Here is an 18,706-nt window from a genome sequence, read left to right on the forward strand (position 1 = left end):
CTACCAGCTAAGAACAAAACTAAAGCACAAACTGGAAAACAAAACTAAAGCAAGGTGCCAAGTAGGGAATAAAGCAATGAAAACAAACCCAACAAATATGTTGAGAGGAAAGGAAAGAAAGGAAGAATAGATATTCAAAGTTAAATAGAAGTAGGTAAAGAAGATTTATATACACCAAAGATTAACTGGAAGGGGAAAAGAACAATAGGAAAAGCAAACAAAGGAATAAATGTAAAAATAATAGTTTTAAAAAATTAAAGTTAAAAAAGAAGAAAAGAGGCAGAGGTTTGTAACAACAATAAAAAGTGTGATTAAAAAAACTCAAAAGCTTAATTAGATTTCATAGTGCCAATAAAATCAACAACTACAACAGAGGGAGGAAAAAAGAAAAAATATCCAAAAGAAACTAGAGAACAGGTAAAAACATAAGAACAATAAATATTTTTCTTGAGTTACTGCTGTCAGGGTCCTTTCCCTTGCTGGGAGTCACAGTCCACCTCACCTCCCTAGAATGCCCTCCCACACTGTGCTGGTCTCTGGACTTGCTGTGGGGGCAGCTCGGATTCTAGTCTGGTCCAACTCCTGTGTGTCCAATGTCCACAGCTATCAGCACTAGTGGATTTTCTTTTGGGGGAGCTCTCATTGTCTTTTTATATATTCTGTAGACACAGAGTCTGCCTAGTTGATCGTGTGGATTTAATCTGCAGCTTGTACAGCTGGTGGGAAGATTTTGGGTCTTCTTCCTTAGCCACTTCCACTGCCCCTGGGTTTCAATTGTGGTTTTATTTCCTCCTCTCTATGTGGGTCATCCACTGGGGTTTGCTCCTGAGGCTGCCCTGGAGAACTTCAGTCTGCCCCAGTGAGGGCCAGTTGCAGAGGTGGTGCAGCTGCTTGGGTCTCAGGGGTTCTGGCAGCACTGGGTACTCAGGGGAGTTGGCAGCTAGGGCAGCAGGAAATCTAGTGCTCTAGAAGAGGATGGCAACCAGTATTGGCCAATACACTCCAGTCTTCTTGCCTGGAGAACCCCCCTGACAGAGAAGCCTGGCACACCACAGTCCACAGTGTCACAAAAAGTTGGACATGACCAAAGTGACTCTGCGTGCATAGATGCAAGACTTTTTTTCCCTGTGGCAGCTCTTCCCAGTGAGGGTTGAGTGTGAACGTGGCTCAGCTGCATGGGTTGTGGGTCCCCTGGTGGCACCAGGTGTGCAGGGACACAGACTGCCCCAGCCACAGGAGTTATGGCCCTATCAGAGTCTTTTTTTGAGCTTCTGGTAACTGGCGTTCGGAAGGCCTCTTTGGGTAGTCTTTCTCCATAGCTCTGCATCTTCAGGCATTTAGAGGGCTTCCTTGCCTGGGGTCCTTCTCTGTTGTTTGGCCTGTCAGGCACATAGAGGGGCCCCCCTGGCTGGGGCCCCACTCTGTAGATCAGTGCATCAGGCACTTAAAGGGGCACCCTGGGTGAGGTCCTACTCTGTAGTTCTGTGTATCAGATGCTTGATGGGCCAGCCTCTTTATTGTTACACTGCTGATGCTGGCGTGTGGGGAGAGAGAGGCTATGGTGATGGCTCCACCCCCTACATGTGACTCAGCAGTATCACCTTGCTTCCATGGCTGCCTGGCTTTCCTCCATAGGCATTTCCCACCACAGTCTCCTCCCTCATATCCCCTCAGTCCGTCTCTCCACAGTCAGCAGAAGCCCTCACCCTGGGATTGCTCCACAGTCCCTAAGCTCCAGCTCCCAGATGCTGCGCTTTCTAGGGGACCTGCGTCCCTGTCCAGGGTACGTGTGGCTGCGGCAAGGACTGTCTGATTCTCATTCCATTTAGGCTGACAAAGATCAGCTGTTTCACTCTCAGCCTTAAGTGTTTCTCCTCTGACTCAGACAATTGCCCCGATGTGGGGATTGGACTCCTGCTTCAGTTCCCACACCCGCCAAGGGTAGGTCGAGTCTTACTAACATCCCTGTTTTTCCCCCTAGTTCCTTCGTCCTCCTGAGTTTTGCATGGTTCTGTAAATTCTTTTCCACTGGTCAGGTACTCCTGTCTGCTCTCAGCTGGTGTTCTGCATGCACTTCGGTGTCTGAAGGTGTATTCCTGATGTATCCACGGAGATAGATGTACTCCACATCCACCTACTTCTCTGCCATCTTGTTCTCTTAATTTCATTGTTTTACATGTAACTGTCCAATTTTCCCAGCACTACTTATTGAAGGGACTGTCTTTTCTCCATTGTATATTTTTGCCTCTTTTGGCATAGATTCAGTTCAGTTCAGTCGCTCAGTCGTGTCCGACTCTTTGCGACCCCATGAATTGCAGCACGCCAGGCCTCCCTGTCCATTACCAACTCCCGGAGTTCACTCAGATTCACGTCCATCGAGTCGGTGATGCCATCCAGCCATCTCATCCTCTGTCGTCCCCTTCTCCTCCTGCCCCCAATCCCTCCCAGCATCGGAGTCTTTTCCAGTGAATCAACTCTTCGCATGAGGTGGCCAAAGTACTGGAGTTTCAGCTGTAGCATCATTCCTTCCAAAGAAATCCCAGGGCTGATCTCCTTCAGAATGGACTGGTTGGATCTCCTAATTGACCATAAATGTGGAAGCCTATTTCTGAGCCCTCTATTCTGTTCCATTGATCTGTGTGTCTGTTTTTGTGCCAGTACCAAACTGGTTTGATTGCTATAGACTTGTAGTAGTTTGAAGTCAGGTAGCATACCTCCAGCTTTGTTATTTTTTCTCAAGATTGCCTTGGCTATTCAGGGTCTTTCATGGTTCCACATAAAGTTTACAATTATCTGTTCTAGTTCTATAAAAAATAGTCATGGATATTTTGATAGGGATTGTATTAAATCTGTAGATTGCTTTTGGTACTATAGACATTTTTTTATAGACATTTTTAATAATATCAATTCTTCCAACCCACGAACATGGAAGATAACTTTCCATTTGTTTGTATCATCTTCAGTTTCCTTTGTCAGTGTTTTATAGTTTTCAGAATATAGAATTTTCACCTCCTTGGTTAAATTTATTCTGGGATATTTTATTCTTTTGCTGCAATTTTAAATGGTATTTTAAAATTTATTTTTTGATAGTTCATTTATAGTATGATATAATTTTGACAGATTTACATTGTTGTACAGCAGAAACCAAGACAATATTGTAAAGCAATTTTCCACCAATTAAAAAGTAAAATTAGTTTTAAAATGAAAACAATAGATTTCTGTATATAATCTTGTATCCTATAACTTTACTATGTTATTTATTCTCTTTTTTTGTTGGAGAATTTAGAGTTTTCTATATAAAGTATCATGTCATTTGCAAATAGTAACAGTTTTACTTCTTTCCTTCCAGTTTAGATGTCTTTTATTTCTTTTTCTTATTTGATTGCTGTTGCTAGGACATCCAATATGATGTTAGAAGTAGTGAGAGTGAATATCCTAGCTAGTTGTATGGCATCACCGACTTGATGGACATGAGTTTGAGCAAGCTCCAGGAGTTGCTGATGGACAGGGAAGCCTGGTGTGGTGCAGTGTATGGGGTTGCAAAGAATCAGACACGACTGAGCAACTGAACTGAATTGATTCCTGATTTTGAAGGAAAAATTTTGAACCTTTTATCATTGAATATGATTTTAGCCATGAGCTTGTCGTAAATAACCCTTATTATGTTGATATGTGTTCCCTCTGTACCACCTTTGATGAGAGTTTTTATTGTGAATGGATGTTGAACTTTGTCAAAAGCTTTCTCTGCATCTGTTGAGATGACCATGTGATTTTTATTCCTACTGTTAATGTGGTATATTAAGTGATGGATTTGTGACGGTTGAACCAATCTTGCATCACTGGACTAAATCCTACTTGATTGTAGTGTATGAAGTTTGCTAATATTTTGTTGAGGATTTTTTAATCTATAGTCATCAAAGATATTGGCCTGAAAATTTCTTTTCTTACAGTGTATTTGTCTGGTTTTGGTATTACAGTAGTGGTGACCCTACAGAATGAATTTAGGAGTGTTCCATTCTCTTCAGATTTTTGGAATAGTTTAAGGACAGGCATTAGCTCTTCTTTATATGTTTGGTTGAATTCCCCTGTGAAGCCATCCAGTCCTGGATTTTTGTTTGCTGGGAGTTTTTATTATTATTACAAATTCAGTTTCACTAGTGGTGATCAGGCTGTTAATTATCTATTTCTTCTTAATTCAGTCTTTGCAGGTTGCATGTTTCTAGAAATTTGTCCATTTTTTCTAGGTATCCAACTTATTGGCATATAATTGTTTGTAGTACTCTCTTCAAGATTTTTTTGTATCTTTGTGATATTGCTTGTAATTTCTCCTCTTCGGTTTCTTATTTGTTCTTTTGGGTCCTCTTTCTTCTTGGTGAGCCTATTTAGAGGTTTTCAGTTTTGCTTATGCTTTCAAAAAACAAGTCCTGGTTTCATTGATTTTTTTTTCTATTGTTCTTTAGTCTCTATTTATTTCTTCTCTGATCTTTATTATTTCCTTCCTTCTGGTGACTCTTGGCTTTGTTCTTTTTCTGTTTCTTTAGATAGTAGGTTAGTCTGAGATCTTTTTCTTGAGGGAGGCCTGTATCACTGTAAACTTCCCTCTTAGATCTGCATTTGCTGCTTCCCATAGATTTTTGAAAGTTGCATTTCCATTTTCATTTATCTTGAAGTATTTTCTGATTTCCTTTTTGATTTCTTCATTTTCCATTGGTCTTTTAATAGTTTATTTTTTAGCCTCCACCTGTTTGTGCTTTTCCCATTTTTCTTTTGTAGTTCATTCCTAGTTTTATACCACTGTAATTGGGAAAAAATGCTTGATGTAATTTCTATTCTGTTAAATTTGTTGAGAGACTTGTTTTGTGGCCTTGTGATCTATCCTGGAGAATGTTTCCTGTATACTTGAAAAGAAAGTGTTTTCTGCTGTTTGGGGATGGAATGTCCTATAAATCAATACCTATTAAATCCAACTTGTCTATTGTGTCATTTAAGACCATTGTTGCCTTATTGATTTTTTGTCTGGATGATATGTTCATTGATCTAAGTGCAGTGTCAAAAGTTCCCTACTATTGTTGTAGTATTGTCAGTTTTTCCTTTTAAGTCTGTTAATATTTGCTTTATATTATTTAGGTTCTCCTGTATTGGATACATATATCTAAATGAATATAGTATCTTCTTATATTGATCTATTTATCATTATATAATGCCCTTCTTTGTCTTTTGTTATAGGCTTTGTTTTAAAGTCTCTTTGTCTGATATGAGTATTGCTATCCTTCCTTTCTTGTCATTTCTGTTTGCATGAAATCTTTTTTTACCCTCTCACTTCCAATCTGTGTGTGTCTTTAGCTCTGAGGTGAATCTCTTGTATATCATATATATGGGTCTCATTATCTTATCCGGTCAGCTACTCTGTGTCTTTTTTTTTTTTTTTTTAATGGAGTATAGTTGATTTACAGTGTTGTATTAGTTTCTGCTGTACAGCAAAGTGAACGCTGGACTGGAAGAAACACAGGCTGGAATCAAGATTGCCAGGAGAAATATCAATAACCTCAGATATGCAGATGACACCACCCTTATGGCAGAAAGTGAAGAGGAACTAAAAAGCCTCTTGATGAAAGTGAAAGAGGAGAATGAAAAAGTTGGCTTAAAGCTCAACATTCAGAAAACGAAGATCATGGCATCTGGTCCCATCACTTCATGGCAAATAGATGGGGAAACAGTGGAAACAGTGTCAGACGTTATTTTTTTGGGCTCCAAAATCACTGCAGATGGTGACTGCAGCCAGGAAATTAAAAGGCGCTTACTCCTTGGAAGAAAAGTTATGACCAACCTAGATAGCATATTCAAAAGCAGAGACATTACTTTGCCAACAAAGATCCGTCTAGTCAAGGCTATGGTTTTTCCAGTGGTCATGTATGGATGTGAGAGTTGGACTGTGAAGAAGACTGAGTGCCGAAGAATTGATGCTTTTGAACTGTGGTGTTGGAGAAGACTCTTGAGAGCCCCTTGGACTGCAAGGAGATCCAACCAGTCCATCCTAAAGGAGATCAGTCCTGGGATTTCTTTGGAAGGAATGATGCTAAAGCTGAAACTCCAGTACTTTGGCCACCTCATGCGAAGAGTTGACTCATTGGAAAAGACTCTGATGCTGGGAGGGATTGGGGGCAGGAGGAGAAGAGGACGACAGAGGATGAGATGGCTGGATGGCATCACTGACTCGATGGACGTGAGTCTGAGTGAACTCCGGGAGTTGGTAATGGACAGGGAGGCCTGGCATGCTGCGATTCATGGGGTCGCAAAGAGTCAGACATGACTGAGCGACTGAACTGAACTGATATACCTACTCTAGATTTTTTTCCCATATAGGTCATTACAGAGTATTGAGAAGAGTTCCCTGTGCTATACAGTAGGCACCCTATTTGATTGGAGCACTTATTCCATTGGCATTTAAAGTAATTATTTATAAGTATGTCATTATTGCCATTTTATTACTTCTTTTCCAGTTATTTTTGTAGTTATCTGTTCATTTCTTCTGTTTCTTCCCTTGTTGATTGATGATTTTCTTTAATGATATGGTCCTTTCTTTTTTGTTGTTTTTTGTTTTTTTTAATCTGTGGTATATTTTTGATAGGTGGTTACCATCAGGTTCCTATATGTTGACCTATAATGTACTTGTTTTAAACTGGTAGTCATATAAGTTCAAACACATTCTAAAATATCTACATTTTAAAATCCTCTTCCCCTAACATCTCTGTCTCTATAAAGTTGCTTCTGTGGGAGCATCCCTATGCAGTCTACAGGTACCCAGTGGCTTTGGTGGGAGAGCTGAATCTGATGTGAGCAGGAGTCACACCTTCCCCCGGGGTGTGCTGGCAGCTATCACCATGGTAGAAGGTGGGGCTAGAGATGGAATGGCTAGAGCCAGGGCTTCTCCTATGCTCAATGGCCATCACCAGCCCACTGGGGGCAGAGTTGGTGCCCAAGGTACTGGAGCAGAAGCCCTGAGGATCAGGTCCTAGCTGGTTCCGTTTCAAGTGTGTGCTTTCCCCCTGGCAATGGCACCTCTGCCCTAGTAGAGAACAGCACTGAACAACAGGGACTAGCAGAGGACTGCGGGACAGGCCAGGGTAAGTACTGAGACCATCCTAGCAAGTTAGTCAGAGCCCCAGGCAATTTTCAGGCTGTTTCCTCGCATGCATGCTGGTAATGGCTTCCTTCTCCTTGTTCAGAGGCAGGGATGTGTCCAAGGCAGCCTCCTTCTCTCTAAGAGGGAACACTCTTCTTGGTGGCGGCAGCCTTTGTAGCAATGCACTGCACTGGACCAAGAGAAGCTGGAGTGGGCACCCTGCCAGGCTGGGAAACAGGCTGTGGCAGTTTTGGGAAACCAGCCAGAACCCCAGGTAGTTTGCAGTCTGTTTCCTCTACCTTGTTCCATGAGAGTTAGCAAGTGTATGCATGTGCTTCATGAGCAGAGTGTTGGTTTCTTACAGCCCTCTGCTAAGTCCCAATGGTTTTCAAACCAGCTAAGGGGGCTGTCTTCCTGGAGTCATGCCCAACATGTGTCTTTAACCCATCATTCTCAAGGAGGATCCTTGAGACTGTGAAATCCCCCTCCTCTTGTGTGTCCCTTACTAGAGGCACTTGTCCTGGCCTGATTGCATTTCTTCCATTCCTACCCAACTCTGTGCATTCTTTGTAACCTTGGTTGTAGATGAGCCATAAAGGTCCCAGATTGTTTTCAGCAAGAGTTGTTTCACGTGTAGATGTCTTTCGATGTGTTCATGGAAGAAGGTGAACTGAGAATCCTCATACTCTGCCATCTTGATCTCCTACCCATCTGCCCCTGACTTTCCATGAGAGACAAGATGATGATCCTTCATTTTTTTCCCTTTGGACTTTCTAGGAATATTTCCATAGTAAAAGGTTGTTGTTATCATTGTTGTTTCAGTGGTGATCATACCGTCTGTCTAAGACTTCAGTTTGCAACAATGTACCTATAGGTGAAGAGTTCAAATCCAAGCAACGACAGGTGATAAAGATCAGGAATAGCAAGAATGTCCTGAGGTAGATCTCTGAGATTTTCATTTTCACAGACCCATTTTTGTGCAGCATGTATAAATCATGTACCATTCAGTTCAGTTCAGTTGCTCAGTCGTGACTGACACTTTGCAACCCCAGGAATTGCAGCACGCCAGGCCTCCCTGTCCATCACCAACTCCCGGAGTTCACCCAAACTCATGTCCATCGAGTCGGTGATGTGATCCAGCCATCTCATCCTCTGTCGTCCCCTTCTCCAACTGCCCCCAATCCCTCCCAGCATCAGAGTCTTTTCCAATGAGTCAACTCTTCGCATGAGGTGGCCAAAGTACTGGAGTTTCAGCTTTAGCATCATTCCTTCCAAAGAACACCCAGGGCTGATCTCCTTCAGAATGGACTGGTTGGATCTCCTAGCAGTTCAAGGGACTCTCAAGAGTCTTCTCCAACACCACAGTTCAAAAGCATCAATTCTTCGGCGCTCAGCCTTCTTCACAGTCCAACTCTCACATCCATACATGACCACTGGAAAAACCATAGCCTTGACTAGACGGACCTTTGTTGGCAAAGTAATGTCTCTGCTTTTGAATGTGCTATCTAGGTTGGTCATAACTTTTCTTCCAAGGAGTAAGCATCTTTTAATTTCCTGGCTGCAGTCACCATCTGCAGTGATTTTGGAGCCCAAAAAGATAAAGTCTGCCACTGTTTCCACTGTTTCCCCATCTATTTCCCATGAATTGATGGGACCAGATGCCATGATCTTCGTTTTCTGAATGTTGAGCTTTAAGCCAACTTTTTCACTCTCCTCTTTCACTTTCATCAAGAGGCTTTTTAGTTCCTCTTCACTTTCTGCCATAAGGGTGGTGTCATCTGTATATCTGAGGTTATTAATAGTAAATGTGACATGAATTTAGCCATTCATCCTTTTTGCCGTTGCAGAACTTAGAGCTTCTTCCTGGGCTATGGCTTTGAGAAGGCAATGCAAACACAGATATTGCAATAAATTCATTTGCAATAGAGATAGATTTAAACATTTTAATATTCTTAAAAGAATATTTGATTTGGGTTGAGAGGGAGCTGACTTGATTTTCTTAGAGGCTCTAAAGAAGAGTGAATGTGAATGACTGGGCAAACCAGCGTCTTTATAAGGTGGTTTTTAAATTACATTGCTTGGAGTGTTTACCATTTATTTACTTGATTTTACCCTTGCATGAAAAGTGGGAAGGAAATATGTCTTAATAAAGACTTAGGATACTTTGGTTTAAGAAGCTGGTGACACAGTGAATGGGGAATTAGGACTTAGGTATTGTCTATCCCAGATTTAGAAAGTCAGGGAGGTGAGGTTATAACTAGTGAAAACTTGTTTTCAAGATTCCCTTCACTCTGAAAGTTGGGGTTTTGCATGAGAAAACCCCCAAACAATAATATTTTAGTCCCCCAATGAAAGATTGGGAAATGCAAATGTTGCATAAATGATAGATCTTTCTCTTTTCCAATTTTGTATTCCTTGATTTAAAATCTTATATTACACTGATGAGTTAGGATTCACTTCAGAGCATGTTTAAAATTCAAAATGTGACTTGATTTTTAAATCTTTGATTTACATACTTTCAGGAACCCATTTATTATAGAAAGCAAGAACAGCTGTGTTCTCCCTAGGGGTGGTTTTTTCAGTCAAATCCTTTTAAAACATGAATTATGAAGATTAGGATTTAATCTTTGTTTCTTTCAAGAACAAAAAAAATCTCATTATACAGTTAATATACTCCTGGTCCAGAATGTGTTATCAGAAAGTCCATATTGTCTACTTTTTAATCAATGGTATATTTATAACTTTTAGAGTATTTTGTAGTTACATCAGGAAACCTGAAAGATTTGCTCTCTTTATTTTTCCAAATTCACTGAATTTAGGGAACTATAAGGTGATGAACCTATCACTGAGCTATTTGGTGAGTATTTTTGCCACAAGCTACTAGAAAGACAGGAACCATTACCAAAAGTAGGAAGAGTAATTTGTGGGTTAGCTATTGTGTGATAGTAATCACAATGTCTTGGTAAGAAATTAAGCACCAAGTTAATCAATAGTGATGGTACTCAAGTTTTGTAGAAGGTATTTTATAACAGAATGTTGGCATTAAAGAAACATTTGCAATTTACAGAAGTCTAAACTATTTTTAAAGCCCATATGGGCAGCTGAAGATGTATTTGTCCCATGTGAGTACTGGAGGTGGGTGGAGATAACAAGTAGCTTGCCATACCAAAGAGACTATGGCATACATGGAAAGTTGTCTTTTAAAAATGGAAAAAGTCCAATCAAGGAGAATGGGTAAGCTTGTAAATTAAGCAGGTCATGTGTAAACTGTCTTTTAGGCAGGTCGAAAAGAGAAAAATTGGTGAAATTCTTTAAAATCAGTCACAAGTTTTTAAGTTACTCAAAAGTGGGCAGTTTACTGTGTCTGTTTGGTGATGATGGTACAATGAACTTGAGAGAAAAATAATGTTAATGATCTATTTGTCTAATAAAAAAGATATTAGAGGAACATGCTAATAACTCTATAATTTGCCTCCTGAAATTGATGACCAGGTTAAATTGTAATAAATGAACAGATAATCTAGGTGCAATTAACAAATTAAATATAGACAAGTTAGAACTATATAACATTCTTCTGTATTTTGAAGGAATTCAAAGTAAAGTTTTAGATGTAGACTAATAAGGCAGTTAAGTATAAATTAGATTGACATGTACACACTACTATTATATTTAAAATAAAATGCCCTTCCATGAAAAAGTAAAATTAATTAATAACATGACTTTTGGTTTGGAAATAAGGTTTGGAAATCCTTTTTTCTACTTGATCAGCAGTATATATTCAGCAATATGAATTTAAGTAAGGTTAATGGTTATCCTGTGGGAGTCAAATTTGAAATAAAAATTGTGCACTATTAGATAAAGGGTATTTCTGAGTCAGGGAAGGACAGTGAAGTTATAAAATCTAAGTCTTGCCAATACATTTGTTAACCTGAAAAGTTATGCTTGATTCAGATTTTTCTGTAGAAAAATATTGACTTATTCTGGAATTTTATTTTCAGCCATTGATGAGAGCATTACATACAAATGAAAATTGAAAGTGTTAGTTGCTCAGTCATATAGCCTACTCTGTATGACCCCATGGACTATAGCCCACCAGGCTTCTCTGTCCCTGGGATGCTGCAGACAAGAATACTGAAGTAGGTAGCCATTCCATTCTCCAGGGGATCTTCCCGAACCAGGAATTAAACCCAGGTCTCCTGTGTTGCAGGCAGATTCTTTACCATCTGAGCCACACATACAAATAGGATCTCAAATAAAGGAGAAGAAGGAAAAAAAGACTTATAGATTCTTGGGTCTTTTGTGTTGTGTATTGTTTACATGGTGGTTTTCAAGTACAGGTGCTGTGATTGGGTTGTCCAAGTCGGAGAGTTTAAAGGTAATATTTTGCTGGTGGAATGTAAGAATTTTAATGACGCCCCTACCTACAGTAGGTTAGGTATTCTCTCACTATCACTACCATTGTACTAATGTTTAAATTGTATATAGTCAGCTGCTTTATTCTAAAAAGAGTCTGGCCCTTTGGCATGCACCAGAGACAACATTTGCTGTATGAGATCGTTTCTGATAGCAGGATCAGCTAAGCCCATTTAATGTGGGTGATCCAGTAGAATATGGACTACCCATTTGGGTTACAGTTGTTCTAACAAAGCACATGTGGAGAGTCAAGGGAATTTGTATGCTTTCTTTTAGATAAATGTGATATTGTCTTACATGATTTATTTTCCTTCATTTAAAACTTTGATACAAAATGTTTGTGTTCTTCCCTTTCTTCTCTCCCTGCCCCCTCAGAATAATATAGCTGATCCAGAAGAGCTCTTCACGAAATTAGAACGCATTGGAAAAGGCTCCTTTGGAGAAGTTTTCAAAGGAATTGATAACCGTAGCCAGCAAGTGGTTGCTATTAAAATCATAGACCTTGAGGAAGCCGAAGATGAAATTGAAGACATTCAGCAAGAAATAACGGTTTTGAGTCAGTGTGACAGCTCATACGTAACGAAATACTATGGATCATATTTAAAGGTAATGTGTGCACTGGATCATTTAGGTCATGAGGTACTTTCATTATGAGTATTTCTTTCTTTTTTTAATTCTGATTTTTGAAAGGCAGTGTCTTAAATTAGGATTTGGCAGCCTTCGGCCTTCAGGCAGAATCTAGCTCCATTTGTAGGGCCAAAATAGATTTAGATTTAGCAACTGTGTCCTGAATGCATCCAGTACTCAGCTGTACCGTTTTTCCACACCTGAACTTTTGGGTTGATGAAGGAGCAGAAAGGCAGCTGAGCCTTGACACCTAAGCTTTGTCAGGAAAGAGCTTTCTTCCTGGACTTTCACACATTATTCTCAATGGCCCAGTCTATCTCAACCTCAGAATTGATGGCATATGTATTGTAAGTATGTCACTTGTTCCATTGAGTTATGGTGGTTATTTACACAACTCTCCCTCCCTCTAGATTGTGAGCTTCTTGATATCATGGAGTTTAGTTCAACCTGTCATGTTTCCACATCACATAGCACAGGGCATGGCGCATTGTCAGCACATGATAAATACTTGTTGAAATGTAATTAAATAGAATAATATCTAATCCCACCACCAAAAAAGTTGGATTTTTAGTTTCCAGGGTTATAGAATTAACAGACACCTAAAATTCCAGCAGATGGAGGTGTTTCTGCATCACAGAAAACTCTTTGGTGAGTTCTTGGGTTCCAGAGTTAGAGTCAAGATTTGTATCTATTGAAATATAAACAATAAATAATTAGAAAAATCTAGCTTAGATTAGAGTTTAAATTATTTTAAAATTTAAAAATATATCCCCATATTGATATTTTTCAAAGGAAGGCAGTATTAGTTAGATCTTTGATTTTCAGGGCTTATAAGAGGGAAGGGTTTTTTTGTTTATTTGCTTGTCTATCTCTAGGCCAGAAGGGTGTGTTTATAACCCATTAGGCTCTTGGCCTGCACAAAAGTTAATGCTGTCTTTTTATCCTTTTATGTTCTGCTGGGATAAACTGTATTAGTTAATACTCATATAGATATTCATTATCAATTTCCCTGGCTTTTTATAGAGCCTAATTTTTTTTGTTTTTGGCCAAGCTGTGTGGCTTGCAGGATTGCACCCCAGCCCCTGTCAGTAGAAGTGCAGAGTCCTAACCACTGAACCGCCAGGGAATTCCCAACAGAGGCTAATTTAGTCTAAGAGTATGTGAATTAGGTGACTGTGGAATTAACGCATAGTAGAATGAATCATTAAATAACCAGTCACTGTGTGTCACACTGTACTAGGTTATGGAGATGTAAAAGTGAACAGCTCCTGCCTTTGAAGAGCTTACAATCCCATTTTGCACTACAATGGTGTAGATTTTGTGATTGAATGCATACAAGGCACAAGGTGCCATTTGCATAAATAAGCAAATGGTCACTTCTATCACTTTTTCCCATTATGGTATGAAGGAAAGACTCACAGGAGGAAGTAATACTGCTAGTAACTCATATCCAATATACTTTGGAGTGTTAGCCGTTACTCTGTTTTACTGCGTACATAATTACTTGATTCTTTGTAGTGTACTTTGCTTTCATATTCTTTCCTAAAAAGCTTATTTAGCAGGTCAGATTCCTTGTTTCAGTATCCTATTGGCCTTCAGTCTCAGTAGTTTTAGGTCCCCCTTCTAGTTCCTGTGGTTGTAGGCAGCCCAGGAAATTTGGTGGTGGTGGTGATGGTGGTATGTGTGTGTGTGCACGCATGCTCATTCTGGTTTACTCCTTATAATTTCAGATCCACTCTGGAGCAAATCTGAACACTTGCTATTTTTAGGCATCTGTACCAGATAAGCTACTTTTGGTAACTGACTCAAAATATTAAGTAAGCCCTATTTAAAATGTGTACTGACATGGTATTGACTTTTACTGGTTGCTTTTGCTGTGCTGTGCTGTGCTGTGCTTAGTCACTCAATTGTGTCTGACTCTTTGTTTCCCCATGGATTATAGCCCATCAGACTCCTCTGCCCATGGGATTTTCCAGGCAAGAATACTGGAGTGAGTTGCCATGCCCTTCTCCAGGGGATCTTTCCAACCCAGAAATTGAACCAGGGTCTCCTGCATTACAGGTGGATTTATTACAAGCTGAGCTACCAGGGAAGCCCCATTGGTTGCTTACAACCTTTATTTGTATTCAATACTCCCATGGAAAATGAATTGTAACTCGGTTTGCATTATTTATTCCAAAGATTTCACATTTAAAAAAATTTCCCTCATAGTATACATGTACCAGTCATCCCCCAAATACTTAATCTTTTAACAAATATAACTGATAGTCTGTTTTCTCCAAATCTTGATTGCAGAATATTTTTAGGCCAGTTTAGGATACAGAACTCTTATCCAAGATGTCTTCTTAAAGAATTAAACTGCATTATTTTTATCTCTTTAACCGATCATTAAAGTATATTATGAGAAAGACTACTTTGAAGAACATGTTAATTCATGATAAAATTGTAGAAATTCAGATGGCTGGTATTGATTATTTGTGTCTAGATTATTTGTACACAAACATAAACATACACACATATTGTCTCATTATGGGTATACGTATATACACAGAGAGCAAAAGAATTATAATTTTATAACTCTTTAATACTGTTTATTTAAGTTACTTTCTTAAATCAACCCCTTGTTTATTTTCCATTTATATTAAGACATAGTGTGACTTTTCAGGCTTGCTTTTTTTTTTTTTTAACTAAAATCACATCAAATATAACAGGGTTTGGCTTGGTGCAGTCAATGCAACTCAAGGCTACATCCTCTAAGTACCGTCAGAGAACTGCATCATCAGTTGACTTCTGTTCTTATTGTGGCCCATCCTTGCATTTCAGATAACATGGGGGATTTTGTGAGTCAAGCTAATTGAGTAAAGTAGGATACTGAGTTCTTCTCAGGTTGTCCTAATACAGAATATAACCAGGACCTCACTGTAAGCTGGAGGAAAAGTTATTGCATTTGAGAGAAAATTATATGCTCTCTGAAACTGTATATAGTTGTAGTGCTTTTCGTGAGACTTGCAAAAATGTACTGGGTATTCATTTTGACTGAGCTCACTGTATAACTTTGTTTTCAAAAACAAGAGTAAAAACCAGATAAACACATCAGTATGACCACAGTATTTTCCTTTAATTTTAGTTCAGTGCAGATTTTCTTGACAGACAAAGTTAGTCTTTATGAAGGGTGCTAAAATAAGCAAACCCTTCCCTTCTGATCTCATAATATTGGAAGAATCTTTTATAATCTTTAAATATTTTTCTAGTTCGATGTAAATCTTAAATGAAGGTCACTCAGGCATTGAATAGAATTTGAATCATGCCTTTATGTGCTGCTGAAAATTGCTTTTAGATTTCTGTTTATGTTGAGGATATATGCCCCCCTCCATATACCACAACTCCTGATATTTATTTTTTTAAAAAGAATTGAGTGATTGAGGTGAAATATTCCAGAATAGGATCTGTACACAGCTTTCTTATTATTTTTCCTGAGACTTTTGTGTGTGCTTATTCCCAATGTATGGTGAATGTTTCTGGAATATTTCTGGAATTTTCTTTAGATAAAAAAAAATTTAGTTCTCTTGTGCAACTTGAAGGAAATTGAGAGGGAAATATTTCCTCCTTTTTCAGTGTTTTTTTTTTTCACTCAAAATAAGAATTGTTTTAAATTTCCTATAATACACCTATAAGAAGGCTCATATTAGACTCAATGCAGCAGATATTTATTAATTGGGTACCTCCTCTGTGTCTTCCTCTCACTCTGCATTTTCACCCTCATCCGTCTCATCTACTTTATTCTGACAGTTTTTAGATTCCTGTCTCTGGTTTCAGCCTCTCACCTTAGCTCCAGATAAGTGGATCTAACTTCCCTCATATCTCCCACTTATCTGTGAGTAGGTTTATCAAGTACACTAATCCCCAAACTGGGGAGTAGCATTTAAAATGGGTCTTGAGTATGATTTTGATAGGGGTTGGAATATGAGAATATAATCAATCTGATTTCAGTGTTGACTATCTGGTGATGTCCATGTGTAGAGTCCTCTCTTGTGTTGTTGGAAGAGGGTGTTTGCTATGACCAGTGTGTTCTCTTGGCAAAACTCTATTAGCCTTTGCCCTGCTTCATTCTGTACTCCAAGGCCAAATTTCCTGTTACTCCAGGTATTTCTTGACTTCCTGCTTTTGCATTCCAGTCCCCTATAATGTAAAGGACATCTTTTTTGGGTGTTAGTTCTAGAAGGTTTTGTAGGTCTTCAGAGAACCATCCAACTTATTCAGCATTACTGGTCAGGGCATAGACTTGGATTACTGTGATAGTGAATGGTTTGCCTTGGAAATGAACAGAGATCATTCTGTCATTTTTGAGATTGCATCCAAGTACTTCATTTTGGACTCTCTTTGTTGACTATGATGGCTACTTTATTTCTTCTAAGGGATTCTTGCCCACAGTAGTAGATGTAATAGTCATCTGAGTTAAATTCACCCATTCCAGTCCATTTTAGTTCGCTGATTCCTAAAATGTCGACATTCACTCTTGTCATCTCCTGTTTGACCACTTCCAATTTTCCTTGATTCATGGACCTAACATTCCAGGTTCCTATGCAATATTGCTCTTTACAGCATCGGACTTTACTTCCATCACCAGTCACATCTACAACTGGGCACTGTTTTTGCTTTGGCTCCATCTCTTCATTCTTTCTGGAGTTATTTCTCCACTGATCTCCAGTAGCATATGGGGCACCTACTGACCTGGGGAGTTCATCTTTCAGTGTCCTATGTTTTCGCCATTTCATACTGTTCATGGGGTTCTCAAGGCAAGAATACTGAAGTGATTTGCCATTCCCATCTCACACACTAGCCAAGTAATGCTCAAAATTCTCCAAGCCAGGCTTCAACAGTACATGAACCATGAACTTCCAGATGTTCAAGCTGGATTTAGAAAAGGCAGAGGAACCAGAGATCAAATTGCCAACATCTGTTGGATCATCAAAGAAGTGAGAGAGTTCCAGAAAAACATCTACTTCTGCTTTATTAACTCTGCCAAAGCCTTTGATGTATGGATCACAACAAACTCTGGACAATTCTTAAAGAGATAGGAATACCAGACCACCTGACCTGCTTCCTGAGAAATCTGTATGCAGGTCAAGAAGCAACACTTAGAACTGGACATGGAACAACAGACTGGTTCCAGATTGGGAAAGGAGTATGTCGAGGCTGTATATTGTCACCCTGCTTATTTAATTTATATGCAGAGTACATCATGAGAAATGCTGGGCTGGAGGAAGCACAAGCTGGAATCAAGATTGTTGGGAGAAATATCAATAACCTCAGATATGCAAATGACACCACACTTATGGCAGAAAGCAAAGAACTAAAGAGCCTCTTGATGAAAGTGAAAGAGGAGATTGAAAAAGTTGGCTTAAAGCTCAGCATTCAGAAAGCTTAAGATCATGGCATCCGGTCCCATCACTTCATGGCAAATAAATGAGGAAACAGTGGAAACAGTAACAAACTTTATTTGGGGGGGCTCCAAAATCACTACAGATGGTGACTGCAGCCATGAAATTAAAAGATGCTTGCTCCTTGGAAGAAAGGTTCTGACCAACCTAGACAGCATATTAAAAAGCAGAGACATTACTTTTCCAACAAGGGTCCATCTAGTCAAAGCTTTGGTTTGTCCAGTAGTCGTGTATGGATGTGAGAGTTGGAGTATAAAGAAAGCTGAGCGTCATAGAATTGATGCTTTTGAACTGTGGTGTTGGAGAAGACTCTTGAAATCCCCTTGGACAGCAAGGAGATCCCACCAATCTATCCTAAAGGGAATCAGTCCTGAATATTCATTGGAAGGACTGATGCTGAAGCTGAAACTCCAGTACTTTGGCCACCTGATGCAAAGAACTGACTCACTGGAAAAGACTCTGATGCTGGGAAAGATCGAAGGTGGGAGGAGAAGGGGACAGCAGAGGATGAGATGGTTGGATGGCATCACTGACTCAAAGGACATGAGTTTGAGTGGGCTCTGGGAGTTGATGATGGACAGGGAAGCCTGGCGTGCTGCAGTCCATGGGGTTGCAAAGAGTCGGACATGACTGAGCAACTGAACTGAACTGAACTGGGATATGAGACTGGGGTATAGACAAGGCATTCTTGACTGGAAAAAAATCTCAGATGGTAAAATTCTGGCAAGGTGATCTCTACTATTCCTTGCAGTTCTGTAAAATTTTACATTCTGTCTCTTTTTTTTTTTTACTGTAGTGGAATATGCATCACAAAAGTTATCATTTTAACCCTTTTAAATGTACAGTTCTGTGGCATTTCATACACTCAAGTGACTGTGTGGCCATCTCTACCATTCATCTTCAGAATGCTTTCACCTTCCTCAACCAAAACTATACCCGTTAATCTGTAACTCCCCATTCTCTCCTCACCATAGTCCTTGGTAACCACCATTCTAATTTCTGTCTTTAGTTTCCCTACCCTAGACTCCTCAGATCAGTGGGATCATACAACATTTGCCCAGTGGTGACTTGTTTATCTTGCTTGCATATGCTGGTTCATGTG

The 18,706-nt window shown here is 39.4% G+C and overlaps 1 protein-coding gene across 1 annotated transcript in view; it reads left to right on the top strand.

Annotated features, from left to right (window-relative positions):
• The window catches only part of STK26 (serine/threonine kinase 26), a 71,759-nt gene that overhangs the window by 38,029 nt on the left and 15,024 nt on the right, over positions 1 to 18,706 (top strand). The window contains exons 4-5 of the mRNA XM_068963120.1: positions 1,982 to 2,036; positions 11,912 to 12,142. Of these exons, the coding sequence (XP_068819221.1) occupies positions 1,982 to 2,036; positions 11,912 to 12,142 (286 nt within the window). The remainder of the gene's footprint in view (positions 1 to 1,981; positions 2,037 to 11,911; positions 12,143 to 18,706) is intronic.

Source organism: Capricornis sumatraensis, chromosome X (genome assembly GCF_032405125.1).
Source record: "Capricornis sumatraensis isolate serow.1 chromosome X, serow.2, whole genome shotgun sequence".
NCBI lineage: Eukaryota > Metazoa > Chordata > Mammalia > Artiodactyla > Bovidae > Capricornis > Capricornis sumatraensis.